The 19,030-nt window shown below is 44.2% G+C and overlaps 1 protein-coding gene across 1 annotated transcript in view; it reads left to right on the top strand.

The window, feature by feature from the left end:
- The first annotated feature begins 8,282 nt into the window (after positions 1-8,282).
- Positions 8,283-19,030, top strand: part of LOC137545330 (uncharacterized) — a 197,645-nt gene continuing 186,897 nt past the window's right edge. The window contains exon 1 of the mRNA XM_068266440.1: positions 8,283-9,872. Coding sequence (XP_068122541.1) covers positions 8,336-9,872 — 1,537 coding nt within the window. The 5' untranslated portion in view covers positions 8,283-8,335. The remainder of the gene's footprint in view (positions 9,873-19,030) is intronic.

The following is a 19,030-nucleotide window of genomic DNA, read 5'->3' as shown; positions in this document are numbered from 1 at the left end:
TGTGTGAAGAGTGAGAGAAGAGGGTACGGATACTGGAAGCCTGTGCTGGCATTTCTCCTGCGGTGTTGCTATCAGTGTGTGAGGAGTGGGAGGAGAGGTACGGATACTGGAAGCCTGTGCTAGCATTTCTCCTGCGGTGTTGCTATCAGTGTGTGAGGAGTGGGAGAAGAGGGTACGGATACTGGAAGCCTGTGCTGGCATTTCTCCTGCGGTGTTGCTATCAGTGTGTGAGGAGTGGGAGAAGAGGGTACAGATACTGGAAGCCTGTGCTAGCATTTCTCCTGCGGTGCTGCTATCAGTGTGTGAAGAGTGGGAGTAGAGGGTACGGATACTGGAAGCCTGTGCTGGCATTTCTCCTGCGGTGTTGCTATCAGTGTGTGAAGAGTGGGAGAAGAGGGTACAGATACTGGAAACCTGTGCTAGCATTTCTCCTGCGGTGTTGCTATCAGTGTGTGAGGAGTGGGAGAAGAGGGTACGGATACTGGAAGCCTGTGCTGGCATTTCTCCTGCGGTGTTGCTATCAGTGTGTGAGGAGTGGGAGAAGAGGGTACAGATACTGGAAGCCTCTGCTAGCATTTCTCCTGCGGTGTTGCTATCAGTGTGTGAAAAGTGGGAGGAGAGGGTACGGATACTGGAAGCCTGTGCTGGCATTTCTCCTGCAGTGTTGCTATCAGTGTGTGACGAGTGGGAGAAGAGGGTACGGATACTGGAAGCCTGTGCTGGCATTTCTCCTGCAGTGTTGCTATCAGTGTGTGAAGAGTGGGAGGAGAGGGTACAGATACTGGAAGCCTGTGCTGGCATTTCTCCTGCAGTGCTGCTATCAGTGTGTGAGGAGCGGGAGAAGAGGGTACGGATACTGGAAGCCTGTGCTAGCATTTCTCCTGCGGTGTTGCTATCAGTGTGTGAGGAGCGGGAGGAGAGGGTACGGATACTGGAAGCCTGTGCTAGCATTTCTCCTGCGGTGTTGCTATCAGTGTGTGAAGAGTGGGAGAAGAGGGTACGGATACTGGAAGCCTGTGCTAGCATTTCTCCTGCGGTGTTGCTATCAGTGTGTGAGGAGTGGGAGAAGAGGCTTGCATTGACAATCCAACACAATGGGCACCACATTGAACACATTTTATAAGTGGTCAGAAACTTGTAAATAACTCATGAAAGAATAAAGTTACATTAAAACCAAGCACACCATTGTTTTTCTTGTGAAATTCCCAATAAGTTTGATGTGTCACTTGACCCTCTTCCTATTGAAAAAAAAAAGTTGGATTCAAAATGGCCGACTTCAAAATGGCCGCCATGGTCACCACCCATCTTGAAAAGTTTCCCCCCTCACATATACTAATGTGCCACGAACAGGAAGTTAATATCACCAACCATTCCCATTGTATTCAGGTGTATCCATATAACTGGCCCACCCTCTACATCAGAGAGCAGGGAGTACATCACGGGGTGGAGGGCAGGGAGTACTTCACAGGAGGGGGGGGGCACGTCACGGAGCGGGAGGCGGGGAGTATGTCACAGGGGTGGGGGGGGGGGTAATATGTCACAGAGTGGGGGAGCGAGGACATCATGGAGCGGGGGGAGGTGTACGTCACAGACCGGGGGGCAGGGCCATGCATATGACCTGCTGTCGGCGCACTCTGCTGCAGGGTCATATTTGTGTATTTTTGGCATTGCAGTGTGATGTGACGGGGGCATCACTCCGCTGAAATTAGATGTAAAAGGGGCCTCAATCAGCGCTCTCACAATTCCATATATTGCAGCAATTAGGGAGCACAGATTATCCATATCATATTGCTCTAGACTCCAGCCTGCCTTTCCTTTCATGCCTAAACAGTCATGTGTAGCAAAAGATTCCAATAACAAGAGGAAAACATATGGATGGACAGAATAACAGTATTCTCATTGCACATGAAGTGGACATAAAATACCAATCAAAAATCTATATACCGTATATATAAAATCGTGTGTCTGTATGTGCTGCGATCACTTGAAAACGCCTTGACTGATTTGAACGAAACTTGGTATGTGGATCCCTTACTACCTGGGATGATATGTTCTGGGGGTCTCGCGTCCCCCCTGCACACCTGGGCGGAGCTACAAGCAGCCAATCAGATTCCACCCATTCATGTCAATGGAAAAAATGTAAAAGGCTGCTATTCTCACAGTAATCAAGCCAGAGTCCCCACACTTGGCACAGTTGGTCACTTGGTGACCGAGGTTACAAATCCAGGAAAAGTGGGTTGAGCCTAAAACAGCCAATAAAATTTCAGACATTCATTTTAAATGGAAACTGTAAACTGCCGCCACTCTTACACTGTCAATGGCAGAGGCTTCAAACTTGCCACAGTCAGTCACTAATATTAATATTCAGGAAAGTGGGTGGAGCCTACACCAGCCAATCAAAATTCATCTATTGATTTTCAAGGGGAATATTTAAACTGCTGCCATTCTTACACTGTTTATGGCAGAGGCTTCATACTTGTTACAGTTGGTCATTTGGTGACGGGTTTCAATTCACTAAAGGGGCGGAGCCACAAACAGCCAATCAGATTTATTTTCTGGATAAACTGCTTCCATTCACACAATTTTGATGCCAGGAACCTGAAAGATCACAAACTTGGTCATTGAGTGACTGTGTGTCCAGGTAACAAAAAGTGAGTGGAGTCAAAAACTGATTTCCCTGGGAAAATGTAAACTGCAGCCCTTCTTACACTGTTAATGGCAGAGTTTTCACACTTTGCTCAGTTAGTCACTGGATGACTGGGATTAATATTCAAAAAAGTGGGTGGAGCCTAAGAAAGCCAATCAAAATTCACCTGTCAATTTTCAAGGGGAATATTTAAATTGCTGCCATTCTTGCACTGTTAATGGCAGAAGCCTCAAACCTGGTGCAGATGGTCATTGGATCACTGGGGTTCAAGTTCAGCAAAGGGGCGGAGTCACAAACAGCCAATCAGATTTGTTTCATTTCACTGGGATAATACAAATTATTGATGCCAAGGACCCCACAGCTCACAAACTTGGTCATTGAGTGTTTGTGTGTTAGGGTTAGAAAACATGGGAGGAGCAACAGCAGCTAAATACATTCCCGGGCAACGCTGGGTCATCAGCTAGTAGTATATAAAATGTAATAAATGTCCTCCCAGAGAAATGGGGTATAAGTTAGTTCCATATGGATTAGGGGGTTATACTCACCTCTGCCCCTCTGCTCCCGGATACAATCCCATACACATGCCCCAATCTACAGGACCCCAATCTCAGGAGCCCCTCCAATGGGCCAGAGAATAACTATCTCCACTCCCCTTCAGCCTTTATCAATGAAGCAGCTCAGATCTATTTCCATATTCAGATCTTTTTGCCACTCACACTTCAATATGCAGGGCGATTTTACCGCGATTAGTGGGGTAGAAGTCACTGGACACCCCTCGGGATTCCCGACGATCAGCACTTTAACTGCTTCACAACTGGGTTTTACTACTTAAAAATGTGTTTTAATGGGAAAATAGGAAAAAAACAACAACAAAAAAAAACCTTATTTTTCCGTTTTCGGCCATTATAGTTTTTAAATAATGCATGCTACTGTAATTAAAATCCAAGTAACTTTTTTGCCCGTTTGTCCTGGTTATTACACCGTTTAAATTACGTCCCTATCACAATGTTTGGTGCCAATATATGGCTGAGGCCCAAATCAGGAAAGCCAGCAACATCCCCAGGACTGAACTTCTGAAATATAAGCAAAACCAGAAAGAGGAACGTGTCCCTTTGGTTGTCACCTACAACCCACACCTGGAAATCTTAAGGAGGATTGCTAAGGAACTTCATCCCATTTTACACAAGGATCACAGACTGAGAACGATATTCCCTAAACCTCCACTCTTGTCATATCGGCAACCACACAATCTGAAACAGATGATTGTCAGGAGCTCTTTGAATAGGCCTCAACAAAACGGAACATCACCTTGCCAACAAAAAATATGTGGGACCTGCAGACACATTTACTCCACTGACAGGGTAACGATACCAGGTTCACAACAGGAGTACAGAATACAAGGCACATTTTCCTGTGGGTCCACCAATCTGGTATATCTGATCATGTGTGCTAAATGCCCCAATGTTATGTACGTGGGAGAAACTGGACAAACTCTGCGCAAACGTATGAATGGACACAGGCACACTATTAATGATACCAAATCTGGACTCCCAGTTGCTACACACTTTTGGTCCAACGGACACAGCATGGATGATCTTCGTGTCACTGCCCTGAAGGGCGGCTTCAAAACGTCAAATGACCGATTAATAGCAGAAACAAAATTTATAAATTGGTTCAAAGCTGTGCAGAAGGGTTTGAATAAGGACAACAATTTCTTATATTGGTATGAGACTGATGACATTTGAACTTTCTCAGCTATTCCAGCTGAACTTGTGAACTAAGAATTTACGATACCTCTGGGTCAATCCTAATCCCAGGTCTGTGAGCAGGGAGTAAACAAGGATCCTTATCTTAGCCAACAACCTTTAACCCCCATTTAGATGGTCTGTTTGTATTAAAGCATCTTAATGACATGTATTTATGCTTGAAAAAAAATATCTGTTTTCCCTTTTGATGTTGCATGTATATAAGCTGTCTGTACCACCAGCCTGCAAACTAACAGGATATAAGCCTGACGAAGGCTGCAAGGCCGAAAGCTTGCTTATTTTTATTCATTTTTAGCTAGCCAATAAATGGTATCACCCTGATTTATAACTTCTTGCATTTGCAAATAAAGGTGCATTTTTTTAAGTTTTGCATCCATAGCTAATTACAAGCCCATAATTTATAAAGTAACAGTGTTATACCCTCTTGATATAAATATTTAAAGAGTTCAGTCCCTAAGGTAACTATTTATGTATTTTTTTTTTATTGTAATTTTTTGTATTTTTTTTTTTATTACAAAAAAAAAATTAGTAACAATTGGGAAGTGTGGAAGTTAATGAGTTAATTTATATTGTAAAATAATGTATTTGTATATAAAATATGTTTTTGGGTGTAGTTTTTGGCCACAAGATGGCCACAGTACATTTTTTGTGAATTTGTCCTGTAAGCGTCGGAAGTACGCTTGCAGGAAGTTCAGGGAGGTTGGGAAACTTTTTTTTCACAATGATCGCTCTGCTTCTCATAGAAACAGCCGATCATTGCTGGGGGGCAGAGATCAACAAACGGGAATGGTTTTTCCTGTTCATTGATCTCCCGGTGAGCGGGCGGCGGCATGCGGGAGCGCGGACAGCGGTGGCAGTGGCGGGGGGTGCGTATATCTACGCTCCGGGCGGGGAACTTAAAGAGAACCAGAGATGAAGCACCCTCATGTATTTTACCTTATAAATCAGTGGGAACATGACAGTAAACACCTAATCTGCTCTTTGTTTCATTGTTCTCTGTTTAATTTGCCTGTTATACGAATCCCCGACTGAGCAGTCAGACTGGCTTTGCTACAGAATGATTATAGCTGAGACTGTTCTTTGGTGTCTTTTCAAGTCCAAGCCTGCCCCCTGCTGGCTCTGCTCAGGAATCATTATAGCAAAGCCAGACTCAATGCTCAGTCCTGGATTCTTATCTCAGCTGATAACAGACACTTTTAGCAGTGAGGATGAAACAGAGAGCAGGGTAAATGTTTTCTCTAATGTTCCCACTGATTTCTATGGTAAAATACATGAGGGTGCTTCGTCTCTGGTTCACTTTAAGTTCAAAGGAGCGTAGATATACTGTACCCGGGCGGCTAAGTGGTTAAGCCCTGTACTGCGATCGCTCGAGAATCACAGCAAAATGCTGCATGCAACGTGTTTGCAATAGCTGCTCATGGAACGCCCGCTATCACGGGCAATCGCGGCAGTGAGATCACTGCCATATACAGTGGGTTGCAAACGTATTTGGCCCCCTTGAAGTTTTTCACATTTTGTCATACTACTGCCACAAACATGAATCAATTTTATTGGAATTCCACATGAAAGACCAATACAAAGTGGTGTGCACGTGAGAAGTGGAATGAAAATCATACATGATTCCAAACATTTTTTACAAATAAATAACTGCAAAGTGGGGTGTGCATAATTATTCGGCCCCCTTTGATCTGAGTGCAGTCAGTTGCCTATAGACATTGCCTGATGAGTGCTAATGACTAAATAGAGTGCACCTGTGTGTAATCTAATGTCAGTACAAATACAGCTGCTCTGTGAGGGCCTCAGAGGTTGTCTAAGAGAATATTGGGAGCAACAACACTGTGAAGTCCAAAGAACACACAAGACAGGTCCAAGACAGGTCAGGGATCAAGTTATTGAGAAATGTAAAGCAGGCTTAGGCTACAAAAAACATTTCCAAAGCCTTGAACATCCCAAGGAGCACTGTTCAAGCGATCATTCAGAAATGGAAGGAGTATGGCACAACTGTAAACCTACCAAGACAAGGCCATCCCCCTAAACTCACAGGCCGAACAAGGAGAGCGCTGATCAGAAATGCAGTCAAGAGGCCCATGGGGACTCTGGACGAGCTGCAGAGATCTACAGCTCAGGTGGGAGACTCTGTCCATAGGACAACTATTAGTCGTGCACTGCACAAAGTTGGCCTTTATGGAAGAGTGGCAAGAAGAAAGCCATTGTTAACAGAAAGCATAAGAAGTCCCGTTTGCAGTTTGCCACAAGCCATGTGGGGGACACAGCAACCATGTGGAAGAAGGTGCTCTGGTCAGATGAGACCAAAATGCAACTTTTTGGCCAAAATGCAACACGCTATGTGTGGCGGAAAACTAACACTGCACATCACTCTGAACACACCATCCCCACTGTCAAATATGGTGGTGGCAGCATCATGCTCTGGGGGTGCATCTCTTCAGCAGGGACAGGAAAGTTGGTTAGAGTTGATGGGAAGATGGATGGAGCCAAATACAGGGCAAACTGGGACGAAAACCTCTTGGAGACTGCAAAAAACTTGAGACTGGGGCGGAGGTTCACCTTCCAGCAGGACAATGACCCTAAACATAAAGCCAGGGCAACAATGGAATGGTTTAAAACAAAACATATCCATGTATTAGAATGGCCCAGTCAAAGTCCAGATCTAAATCCAATCGAGAATTTGTGGCAAGATCTGAAAACTGCTGTTCACAAATGCTGTCCATCTAATCTGACTGAGCTGGAGCTGTTTTGCAAAGAAGAATGGGCAAGGATTTCAGTCTCTAGATGTGCAAAGCTGGTAGAGACATACCCTAAAAGACTGGCAGCTGTAATTGCAGCAAAAGGTGGTTCTACAAAGTATTGACTCAGGGGGCTGAATAATTACGCACACCCCACTTTGCAGTTATTGATTTGTAAAAAAATGTTTGGAATGATGTATGATTTTCATTCCACTTCTCACATGTACACCACTTTGTATTGGTCTTTTACGTGGAATTCCAATAAAATTGATTCAGGTTTGTGGCAGTAATGTGACAAAATGTGGAAAAACTTCAAGGGGGCCGAATACTTTTGCAACCCACTGTAATTAAAATTGCGCTAGCGCTTTACAAATTGCCCGCCAATCACCATAGTGTGAATGGGTTTCCATCTTTTGTGAGAGATCTGCCTTTCATTGGCTGAATTCCTAACTACATAATCTTCTCATGCAAGGCAAGGTTATTGTCATGTGACTGGCTGCCTGTAATGAGCACAACCTTCTGCAGTTCTATGTCAGGCTGATAACTAGTGGTGGCCAGTCACATGCCAATATCTCTGAGATGGTGCAAATTGTATGCTAATTGTATGCAAAGCTATGCAGCTGCTGCATCTTTTCCATTTCTCATCTGCATAAACTTTGCATGAACTTGGAATTCTCAGCAGCTCACTGACCCTCCCTAATGATAATTGCTCCTCCCCTCAGAATTCTCTAACAGGAAGTGATGATGTTTCTCTATTTGCAGCGCGGAATCCCGGCATCAGGAACCTCTCAGAGGCTCGTCTCTCTGTATCCACAGACTGTACAACGGATGATGATGTCACTGGACAAGAGTCTCCTGCAGATATCCTGGTGACCCCAAATATTCCCCCAGACTCCCCTCACCTGTCTAACCCTGAGGGGCCTCATACCCAGCACAGCTCTCCCCCTGCTGGAGGGTCTTATTCCTGTTCCACGTGTGGGAAATGTTTTGTGGGTAAATCAAATCTTGTCAGACATGAGAGATCTCACACTGGGGAGAAGCCCTATTCATGTGCTGAGTGTGGGAAATGTTTTGTAAGTAAATCACACCTTGTCATACATGAGAGATCTCACACTGGTGAGAAGCCCTATTCATGTGCTGAGTGTGGGAAATGTTTTAAGTCTAAAGGGGAGCTTGTCATGCATAAGAGATCTCACACTGGTGAGAAGCCATATCCATGTGCTGAGTGTGGGAAATGTTTTGTAAGTAAATCACATCTTGTCATACATGAGAGATCTCACACTGGTGAGAAGCCCTATTCATGTGCTGAGTGTGGGAAATGTTTTAAGTCTAAACGGGAGCTTGTCATACATGAGAGATCTCACACTGGTGAGAAGCCATTTCCATGTGCTGAGTGTGGGAAATGTTATATATGGAAATCACATCTTGCCAGACATGAGAGATCTCACACTGGGGAGAAGCCATATTCATGTGCTGAGTGTGGGAAATGTTTTGTGGGTAAATCAGATCTTGTCAGACATGAGAGATCTCACACTGGGGAGAAACCTCATGCATGTGCTGAGTGTGGGAAATGTTTTCGGTGTAAAAGGGAGCTTGTCATGCATGAGAGATGTCACACTGGTGAGAAGCCATATTCATGCACTGAGTGTGGGAAGTATTTTAGGTCTAAACAAAAGCTGGTTATACATGAAAGAGTTCACACTGGTGAGAGACCATATTCATGTGCTGAGTGTAGGAAATCTTTTGTGCAGAGGTCACAACTTGTCATACATAAGAGAACTCACACTGGTGAGAAGCCATATTCCTGTTCAGAGTGTAGGAAATGTTTTGTGTGTAAATCACATCTTGTCATACATGAGAGATCTCACACTGGGGAGAAGCCCTATTCATGTGCTGAGTGTGGGAAATGTTTTGTGTGTAAATCACATCTTGTCATACATGAGAGATCTCACACTGTTGAGACGCCCTATTCATGTGCTGAGTGTGGGAAATGTTTTGCACAGAAATCAAGCCTTGTCAGACATGAGAGATCTCACACTGGTGAGAAGCCCTATTCATGTGCTGAGTGTGGGAAATGTTTTGTAAGGAGATCACATCTTGTCAAACATAAGAGAACTCACACTGGAGAGATGCCCTATTCATGTGCTGAGTGTGGGAAATGTTTTCGGTATACAGGGGAGCTTGTCATACATGAGAGATCTCACACTGGTGAGAAGCCCTATTCATGTGCTGAGTGTGGGAAATGTTTTGTAAGGAAATCACATCTTGTCCAACATGAGAGATCTCACACTGGTGAGAAGCCCTATTCATGTGCTGAGTGTGGGAAATGTTTTGCATTTAAATCAGAGCTTGTCATACATGAGAGATCTCACACTGGTGAGAAGCCCTATTCATGTGCTGAGTGTGGGAAATGTTTTTTATTTAAATCAGAGCTTGTCATACATGAGAGATGTCACACTGGTGAGAAGCCCTATTCATGTGCTGAGTGTGGGAAATGTTTTGCACAGAAATCAAGCCTTGTCAGACATGAGAGATCTCACACTGGTGAGAAGCCCTATTCATGTGCTGAGTGTGGGAAATGTTTTGTGCAGAAATCACAACTTGTCAGACATGAGAGATCTCACACTGGAGAGAAGCCCTATTCATGTGCTGAGTGTGGGAAATGTTTTGTGTGTAATTCAGACCTTACCAGACATGAGAGATGTCACACTGGTGGTAAGTAAGGGTCAGTGATAGCTTTGCCTCCAGAGAACCTGAAGTGGCCACAGCATACTGCTCTCCATCTCCCCAGCATAGCAGGCAGTAGTGAGGATGGAGAGGGGAGTGCAGCAGCCAATAACAGGCTTGTTCAGTTCTGCTTATCCCTCTCTCATCACTGGGAGAAGCTCTATTACTGCACTGAGTGTGGGAAATGGTTTGGCCATCAGTGGTCTTCTCCAGTGTTTGTTTTATCCCTTGCTAGAGGCACACGGCAGCATATTTACCCAGAATCCTGAGGACTCTTTCATGCTGCTCAGTGCATTGGTTTGTAAAGCAATAAAGTCCCTGAACTGAGGTGACATGATGGGATTATTATTATTTAGTATTTATATAGTGCTGACATCTTCCGCAGCGCTGTACAGAGTACATAGTCATGTCACATAACTGTCCCTCAGAGGAGCTCACAATCTAATCCCTACCATAGTCACATGTCTATGTACAGTACAGACCAAAAGTTTGGACACACCTTCTCATTCAAAGAGTTTTCTTTATTTCCATGACTATGAACATTGTAGAGTCACACTGAAGGCGTCCAAACTATGAATTACCACATGTGGAAGTATAGTACATAACCAAACAGTGTGACACAACTGAAAATATGTCATATTCTAGGTTCTGCATAGTAGCCACCTTTTGCTTTGGTTACTGCTTTGCACATTCTTGATGATTCTCATACCTTTCCCAAAATCTAAATGTTCATTCAACACTTCTTAAAGAGGACCTGTCAGCCATACTATCTCAGAAAAACACACATATATATGTAGATAAATACTTGCTCTACTTACATAACATGTATTGCACTGTCCATGTTTTGATTTTAGTGATTTTTCTATAGTAAAATAAAAGAAGAAAACTCTTCTTAGGATTTTCCATTTTGACTGTCTATTTTGAAGCCAATCCTGACATAATTTCCTCCCTTCCTCTGTCTGTGTATTATTGCCAGCCCTCCTCCCAGTCATCAGACACTCCCACACAGCTTTGCAATAGAAAGTGCATTGTCTCAGCATGAGCAATATTGGCCAATCAGAGAGGAACAGAGGTGTGGGAGGGGAAAACAGGAGGGAAAGAGGCTTCAGCCAATCAGGCTGCATTAGTTATGTCTGAGGGGAAAGGAAAGCAGAAAAAAAGAAAACCCAGCATGCCCTGCAACTTCCTTTGTGCGGCAGATGTACCAAGTAAGTGCCAGGGAGACTGGGGAATGGTGTCTGATGGAGAAGAAAAGTAAGAGTGATTATTAGCTTGTGGATTGCCTGGTTAGCATCCTTATTACTTGTTCACCAGATAAAATTATAGAATTGACTTTATGCCCGACAGGTACACTTTGAAAGCTGAGCATGTTAGTGAGACCGGACCTGTCTTTAGTAAAACCAGACTGCGAACTGAAATAAGATGATTCTGTGCAATGACACAGACTGTCCCGTGTCTCAGAGTGCTAAAATATATGAACTGTTAGGCCCCGTTTCCACTATTGCGGTGCGGATTCCACCGCTGACGAAATCGCATGCGGATGCGATTCCACATGCATTTTTTGCCGCGAATTCGCATGCGAATTCGCATAGGTGAGTGTATATGCGATTTTAACCATGTCACTGCCTGTGTAAATTTACATTGGTACCTATGCGAATTCGCATGCGAATTCGCGGCAAAAAACGCATGGGAAAAACGCATGCGATTTCCCTATTAAATACATTGTGTGCGATTCGCCTGCATTCCACACGCAGGCGAATTCAGAGGGCTCTGCCGTGCAGAAAAATCCTGCACAGAAAAACGCACAGCAAAACTGACAAGTGGAAACAAGCCCATCCACTTGTATTGGCTGTGCGAATCTGCATGCAGGAAACGCATGCAGATTCGCGATAGTGGAAACGGGCCCTTAACCTTTTTGTCTATCTGCTGCTCTCAGAAGCCCAGTTCACTGCCAGTAAAGTGTTTTATGGCTGTAATTCCGTGAGGGGTTCAGTGAGGGGTATGCTATAGTCAGACTGAGTTGCTGCATGCAAAATGTGCGTCAGGTGAAGCCGATATGAGTGTAAACAAGAAATACCGTCCTGAATTGGACGCTAACTGAAACCGATAAATATTTACTGTGGTGGTAATGATAGTAAACCATTAGTAAATTACCGTTATTTTTCTAAAACGTAACCCAATCCTACTCTCTCACAGACCCCTCCCCCCGATGCCTAACCATAACCACCCCCACCACACACTCATCCTTCATAACCATCCTACCACTATGTTCTGCCATTTCCTGCCTGATGGGGGTGGTATTAACTTGGACTTCCCTGGACATTCATTTCTCCACCAGCAGAGGGCTCTGGGGACTTTACATCATCCTGAGCCTCCACCATTCACCAGCAGGTGGCGTGTTACTGCCACCACAAAGACTTGCAGTTCCCTGTTTGGCCTCCAGATGGCTTCATTGGAGATTGCTCAGTCACCACCAGCTGCATCCTGTGGTTACTAATCACTTGGTCTATTAACCACTTCCCGACCGCCGTATATACAATTGGCGGCCGGGAAGTGGACCCCGCAAGGACCGCCGTATGTACAAATGGCGGCGGTCCTTGTACGGGCATGGGCGGCGCGATCGGCCGCCGGCGACTGGCTCCGCCCCCTAGCGCTATAACCTGCCGGCTACTAGCACCCGGATCGCCGCATACAAAGTGTATAAGGTGTATTATACAGGCTGCCTCCTGCCCTGGTGGTCCCAGTGTCCGAGGGACCACCAGAGCAGGCTGCAGCCACCCTAGTCTGCACCCAAGCACACTGATTTCCCCCCCCCTGCCCCCTGATCACCCACAGCACCCCTCAGACCCCCCCTGCCCACCCCCCAGACCCCTGTTTGCACCCAATCACCCCCCTTATCACCATCAATCACTCCCTGTCACTATCTGTCAACGCTATTTTTTTTTATTCCCTAAACTGCCCCCTGCTCCCTCCTGATCACCCCCCCCCCCTCAGATTCTCCCCAGACCCCCCCCCCCCCGTGTAATGTATGCATCTATCCCCCTGATCACCTGTAAATCACCCATCAATCACCCCCTGTCACTGCCACCCATCAATCAGCCCCTAACCTGCCCCTTGCGGGCAATCTGATCACCCACCCACACCAATAGATCGCCCGCAGATCCGACGTCAGATCACCTCCCAAGTGCAGTGTTTACATCTGTTCTCTACCCTAAACACCCACTAATTACCCATCAATCACCCCCTGTCACTGCTACCCATCAGATTAGACCCCTATCTGCCCCTAGGGCACTCAATCACCTGCCCACACCCTCAGAACGCCCTCAGACCCCAGCCCTGATCACCTCGCCAGTGCATTGCTTGCATCTATTCCCCCCTTTAATCACACCTTGAGACACCCATCAATCACCTCCTGTCACCCCCTAGCACACCTACCCATCAGATCAGGCCCTAATTTGCCCCGTGTGGGCTCCTGATCACTCGGCCAAACCCTCAGATCCCCCTCAGACCCCCTTCCGATCACCTCCCCAGTGCATTGATTGCATCTATTTTCCCCTCTAACCACCCCCTGAAACACCCATCAATCCCCTCCTGTCACCCCCCTAGCACTCCTATCCATCAGATCAGGCCCAATACAACCTGTCATCTAAAAGGCCACCCTGCTTATGACCGGTTCCACAAAATTCGCCCCCTCATAGACCACCTGTCATCAAAATTTGCAGATGCTTATACCCCTGAACAGTCATTTTGAGACATTTGGTTTCCAGACTACTCACGGTTTTGGGCCCGTAAAATGCCAGGGCGGTATAGGAACCCCACAAGTGACCCCATTTTAGAAAAAAGACACCCCAAGGTATTCTGTTAGGTGTATGATGAGTTCATAGAAGATTTTATTTTTTGTCAAAAGTTAGCGGAAATTGATTTTTATTGTTTTTTTTTTCACAAAGTCATTTTTCACTAACTTGTGACAAAAAATAAAATCTTCTATGAACTCGCCATACACCTAACGGAATACCTTGGGGAGTCTTCTTTCTAAAATGGGGTCACTTGTGGGGTTCCTATACTGCCCTGGCATTTTAGGGGCCATAAACCGTGAGGAATAGTCTAGAAAACAAATGCCTCAAAATGACCTGTGAATAGGACGTTGGGCCCCTTAGCGCACCTAGGCTGCAAAAAAGTGTCACACATGTGGTATCGCCGTACTCAGGAGAAGTAGTATAATGTGTTTTGGGGTGTATTTTTACACATACCCATGCTGGGTGGGAGAAATCTCTCTGTAAATGGACAATTGTGTGTAAAAAAAAAAAAACAATTGTCATTTACAGAGATATTTCTCCCACCCAGCATGGGTATGTGTAAAAATACACCCCAAAACACATTATACTACTTCTCCCGAGTACGGCAATACCACATGTGTGGCACTTTGTTGCAGCCTAGGTGCGCTAAGGGGCCCAAAGTCCAATGAGCACCTTTAGGCTTTACAGGTGTGCTTACAATTTAGCACCCCCCCAAAATGTCAGGACAGTAAACACACCCCACAAATTACCCCATTTTGGAAAGTAGACACTTCAAGGTATTCAGAGAGGGGCATGGTGAGTCCGTGGCAGATTTAATTTTTTTTTTTGTCGCAAGTTAGAAGAAATGGAAACTTTTTTTTTTTTTTTTGTCACAAAGTGTCATTTTCTGCAAACTTGTGACGAAAAATAATATCTTCTATGAACTCACTATGCCTCTCAGTGAATACTTTGGGATGTCTTCTTTCCAAAATGGGGTCATTTGGGGGGTATTTATACTATCCTGGAATTCTAGCCCCTCATGAAACATGACAGGGGGTCAGAAAAGTCATAGATGCTTGAAAATGGGAAAATTCACTTTTTGCACCATAGTTTGTAAACGCTATAACGTTTACCCAAACCAATAAATATAGGCTGAATGGGTTTTTTTTTTAATCAAAAACATGTTTGTCAACATTTTTCATGCTGCATGTATACAGAAATTTTACTTTATTTGAAAAATGTCAGCACAGAAAGTTAAAAAAATAATTTTTTTGACAAAATTCATGTCTTTTTTGATGAATATAATAAAAAGTAAAAATCGCAGCAGCAATCAAATAGCACCAAAAGAAAGCTTTATTAGTGACAAGAAAAGGAGCCAAAATTCATTTAGGTGGTAGGTAGTATGAGCGAGCAATAAACCGTGAAAGCTGCAGTGGTCTGAATGGAAAAAAAGTGCCTGGTCCTTAAGGGGGGTAAAGCCCACGGTCCTCAAGTGGTTAAAGAGCAGCTGTCCATGTACAAATACTTGCTCTACTTACATAACATGTATTGCACTGTCCACATTTTGAGTTTAGTGATTGTTCTACAGTAAAAAAAAAAAAAAATCCTTCGCATTTCCCATTTTAAGTGTGGTTATTGTTAAGCCAATCCTGGTGTCATTTCCTCCCTTACTCTCCTCTGCCTGATTGTGTATGCATTGCCCGCCCTTCACTATAAAAAGTGCATGAGAAATATTGGCCAATCAGAGAGGAACAGAGGTGTGGGAGGGGAAAACAGGAGGAAATGAGGCTTCAACCAATCAGGCTGCATTAGTTAAAGCGGACCCAAAACAAACATTATTTTTAATTCAAAAGATTTAGTTGCACCGCTCTGACACAAATATAAATAAACACTCCTTCAGGCCTATGAGCATTTCAGTGCATGCTTTTCCCCCTTCTCTTTTCATAACTAGGGTTATACAGGGGGCAGCCATTAGCAATTCCTCCTTTGCCGGACACCACCTACTCCACCGGTCTGCCGGATTCTGTCCCGGCAATATGAAAGGAAGGGAGGGGTTCCTCCAATAAATGTAAAATATTTTATATTTGTCATCATGCAGCTGAAAAAAGGACGCTATTTATCATTATAATTTTAGAAAATAGATTTTATTCCTGAAATCTTGTATTTTTAATTTGGGTCCACTTTAAGTCTGAGGCTAAGTAGAGCAGCAAATAAGGACAACCCAGCATGCCCTGCAACTTCCTTTTTGTGTACCAGATTTTGTGTGTACCAAATAAGAGTCAGGTAAACTGGGGAATGATCATTTATCAACAAGAAAAGTAATAGTGATTTTAGCTTTTGGATTGCCTGGTTAGCATCCCTATTACTTGTTTACCAGATAAAAATAGAGAATTGAAGCCTCTTCCTGCAGCCAGTTGCCAGAACTTTGTAGTTGCTTGCAGACTTCAGTTGCTGGACATTCCTGATACCCGATACTTATACCTGTTCCCTGTTTACCTGAAACCTGATTGCTTGACTTCCTGGTATTTGATCTCTGCTTCCTATTGCTAGCCACTTGCCTGCTGAACTGTGTCCTGCGCCTGACTGTACATATTCCCTTGTTGTGTGTGTATTTATATATATATATATATATATATATATAGACTAGCTGATTGCCCGGCGTTGCCCGGGTATGTATTTGGCTGTGTTTGGCTCCACCCCCTTTTCTGAATTTGAACCCCAGTCACCCAATAACCAACTGTACCAGGTTTGAGGCCTGTGCCATTAACAGTGCAAGAATGGTAGCAATTAAATATTCCCCTTGAAAAGCAATAGGTGAAGTTTGATTCACTTTTGTAGGCTCCACCCACTTTTCTGAATATTAATCCCAGTCACCCAGTGACCAACTGTGCAAAGTTTAAAAACCCTGCCATTAACAGAATTACTGCAGTTTACATTTTCCCAGTGAAATTCGTATTTATCTCCACCCACTGATGACCCGGCGTTGCCCGTGTAGGTATTTGACTGGTGTTGGCTCCGCACACTTTCTAATCCTAACACACAAACACTCAATGACCAAGTTTATGAGCTTTGGGGTCCTTGGCATCAATAATTTGTATATTCCCATAGAAATTAAACAAATCAGATAGGCTGTTTGTGGCTCCACCCCTCTCCAGCATTTGAACCCCAATGACCAACTGTAGCAGGTTTAATGCATCTGCTATTAACAGTGTAAAAATGGCAGCAATTTAAATATTCCACTTGAAAATCAACAGGTGAATTTTAATTGGCTGTTATAGGCTCCACCCACTTCCCTGAATATTAATCTCAGTCACTCAGTGACCATCTTGGCAAAGATTGGGAACCCTGAAATAAACAGTGTAAGAAGGGCTGCAGTTTACACTTTCCCAGTGAAATTTGTTTTTGGCTCCACCCACTTTAGTGAATTTGGACCCCAGTCACCCAATGACTGACTGTATCAGGTTTGAGGCCTCTGCCACTAACAGTGTAAGAATGGTAGCAATGTGAATATTCCCCTTGAAAATCAATAGGTACATTTTGATTGGCTGTTGTAGGCTCCACCTACATTTCTGAATATTCATCCCAGTCACCCAGTGGCCAATTGTGTAAAGTTTGGGAACCCTGCAATGTAAAAAATGAAGTTGTTGGCACCGGCCACTTTTTCTAACCTTGACATACAGTCACTCAATTATCAAGTTTATCAGCTTTGGGGTCCTTGGTATCAATACTTTGTATATTCCCATTGAAAAATAAACAAATCTGTCTGTTTGTGGCTCCGCCCCCTTCCTGAATTTGGACCCCAGTCACCCAGCGACCAACTGTACCAGGTTTGAGGCATCTGCTTTTATCAGTATAAGAGAATGGTAGCAGATGAAATATTCCCTTTGAAAAGCAAAAGGTGAAATTTTATTGGCTGTTGTAGGCTCCACCCACCTTCCAAAATCTTAATCTCATTCACCCAGTGACCAACTGTGCAAAGTTTGAGAACCCTGCCATTAACGGTGTAAGAATGGCTGCAGTTTATATTTTCCCAGTAAAAGTTGTTTTGGCTCCGCCCACTTTGTGTAACCTTGACACACAGTCACTCAGTGATCAAGTTTGTGAGCTGTCAGGATTCTGGCATCAAAAATGTGTGAATGGAAGCAGTTTATCCACCAAGGAAATCTGATTGGCTGTATGTGGCCCCGCCCCCTTAGTGAATTTTGACCCCAGTCACCCAATGACCGACTGTAGAAGGTTTTAAGCCTCTGCCATTAAAAGTGTAAGAATGGCAGCAGTTTTAATATTCCCCTTGAAAATCAATAGGTGAGTTTTAATTGGCTGTTGTAGGCTCCACCCACTTTCCTGAATCTTAATCTCATTCACCCAGTGACCAGGTGTGCCAAGTTTGAGAACCCTGCGATTAACAGTCTAAGAATGGCTGCAGTTTACATTTTCCCATTGAAAATGAACGGCTGAATTTGATTGGCTGTTTAATGCTCCACCCACTTTTCCTGGATTTGTAACCTCGGTCACCAAGTGACCAACTGTGCCAAGTGTGGGGACTCTGGCTTGATTACTGTGAGAATGGCAGCCTTTTACATTTTTTCCATTGATATGAATGGGTGGAATCTGATTAGCTGTTTGTAGCTCCGCCCACATGTGCAGGGGGTCCGCGAGACCCCCAGAACATATCATCCCAGGTAGTAAGGGATCTGTGTACCAAGTTTCGTTCAAATCAGTCAAGCCGTTTTTGTGTGATCCCTCGGCTTATGTTATTTTCCCCTGTGAGCGTGCATAGCCACGCCCACCTCTAGCACAGCTAAGCATATAAATGAGCGGTGCTCATAGTTCAGTTAGTAGCTAGTAGAAGGTGAGGTGTTTTTAATCCCAATAGAATGCTGATAAAAACTAGCATTTTTGCCTGGTTAGAGTAGGACTCACCAGATCGGGGACACTTTGGCGCAGTTGGTGAGCTTAAACGCGTTAAAACGTAACCAAGAGCCCCTGTCACTGTTTTCCTGTTGTGTGCTGCAGTACCCTATGTATGTGTATATGTACTGTATATGTAAATATCTCCTGCACATTGCCTGTAAATAGTTAGTCAGGATTTTGGTTGTATGTGTGTACACTGTTGTTCTGGTTTGTGGGAGAATCATTGTATACATTGCGATTGCATGTGGTTTGCATTTAATTAGCATTTTTGTTGCTATGCATGTTTTTCTACTTTATTGCTTACTATTACTACGATTATCGATCTTGTCTCAGTGTCAGTATTTCTGCAAACTGTGGTAATTTCCTGATTACCTGTTTAGTAATCGTTAGCAACGCGCGCTCCTTTATATGGCGGCCGCTGCTGTGGACTGTCGCGACCGTGATACTTCACTAGCG

The sequence above is a fragment of the Hyperolius riggenbachi genome, chromosome 2 (genome assembly GCF_040937935.1).
Source record: "Hyperolius riggenbachi isolate aHypRig1 chromosome 2, aHypRig1.pri, whole genome shotgun sequence".
NCBI classification, from domain to species: Eukaryota; Metazoa; Chordata; class Amphibia; order Anura; family Hyperoliidae; genus Hyperolius; species Hyperolius riggenbachi.
Note: the sequence above shows the minus strand (reverse complement) of the source record. Positions and strands in the feature narration are given on the sequence as shown.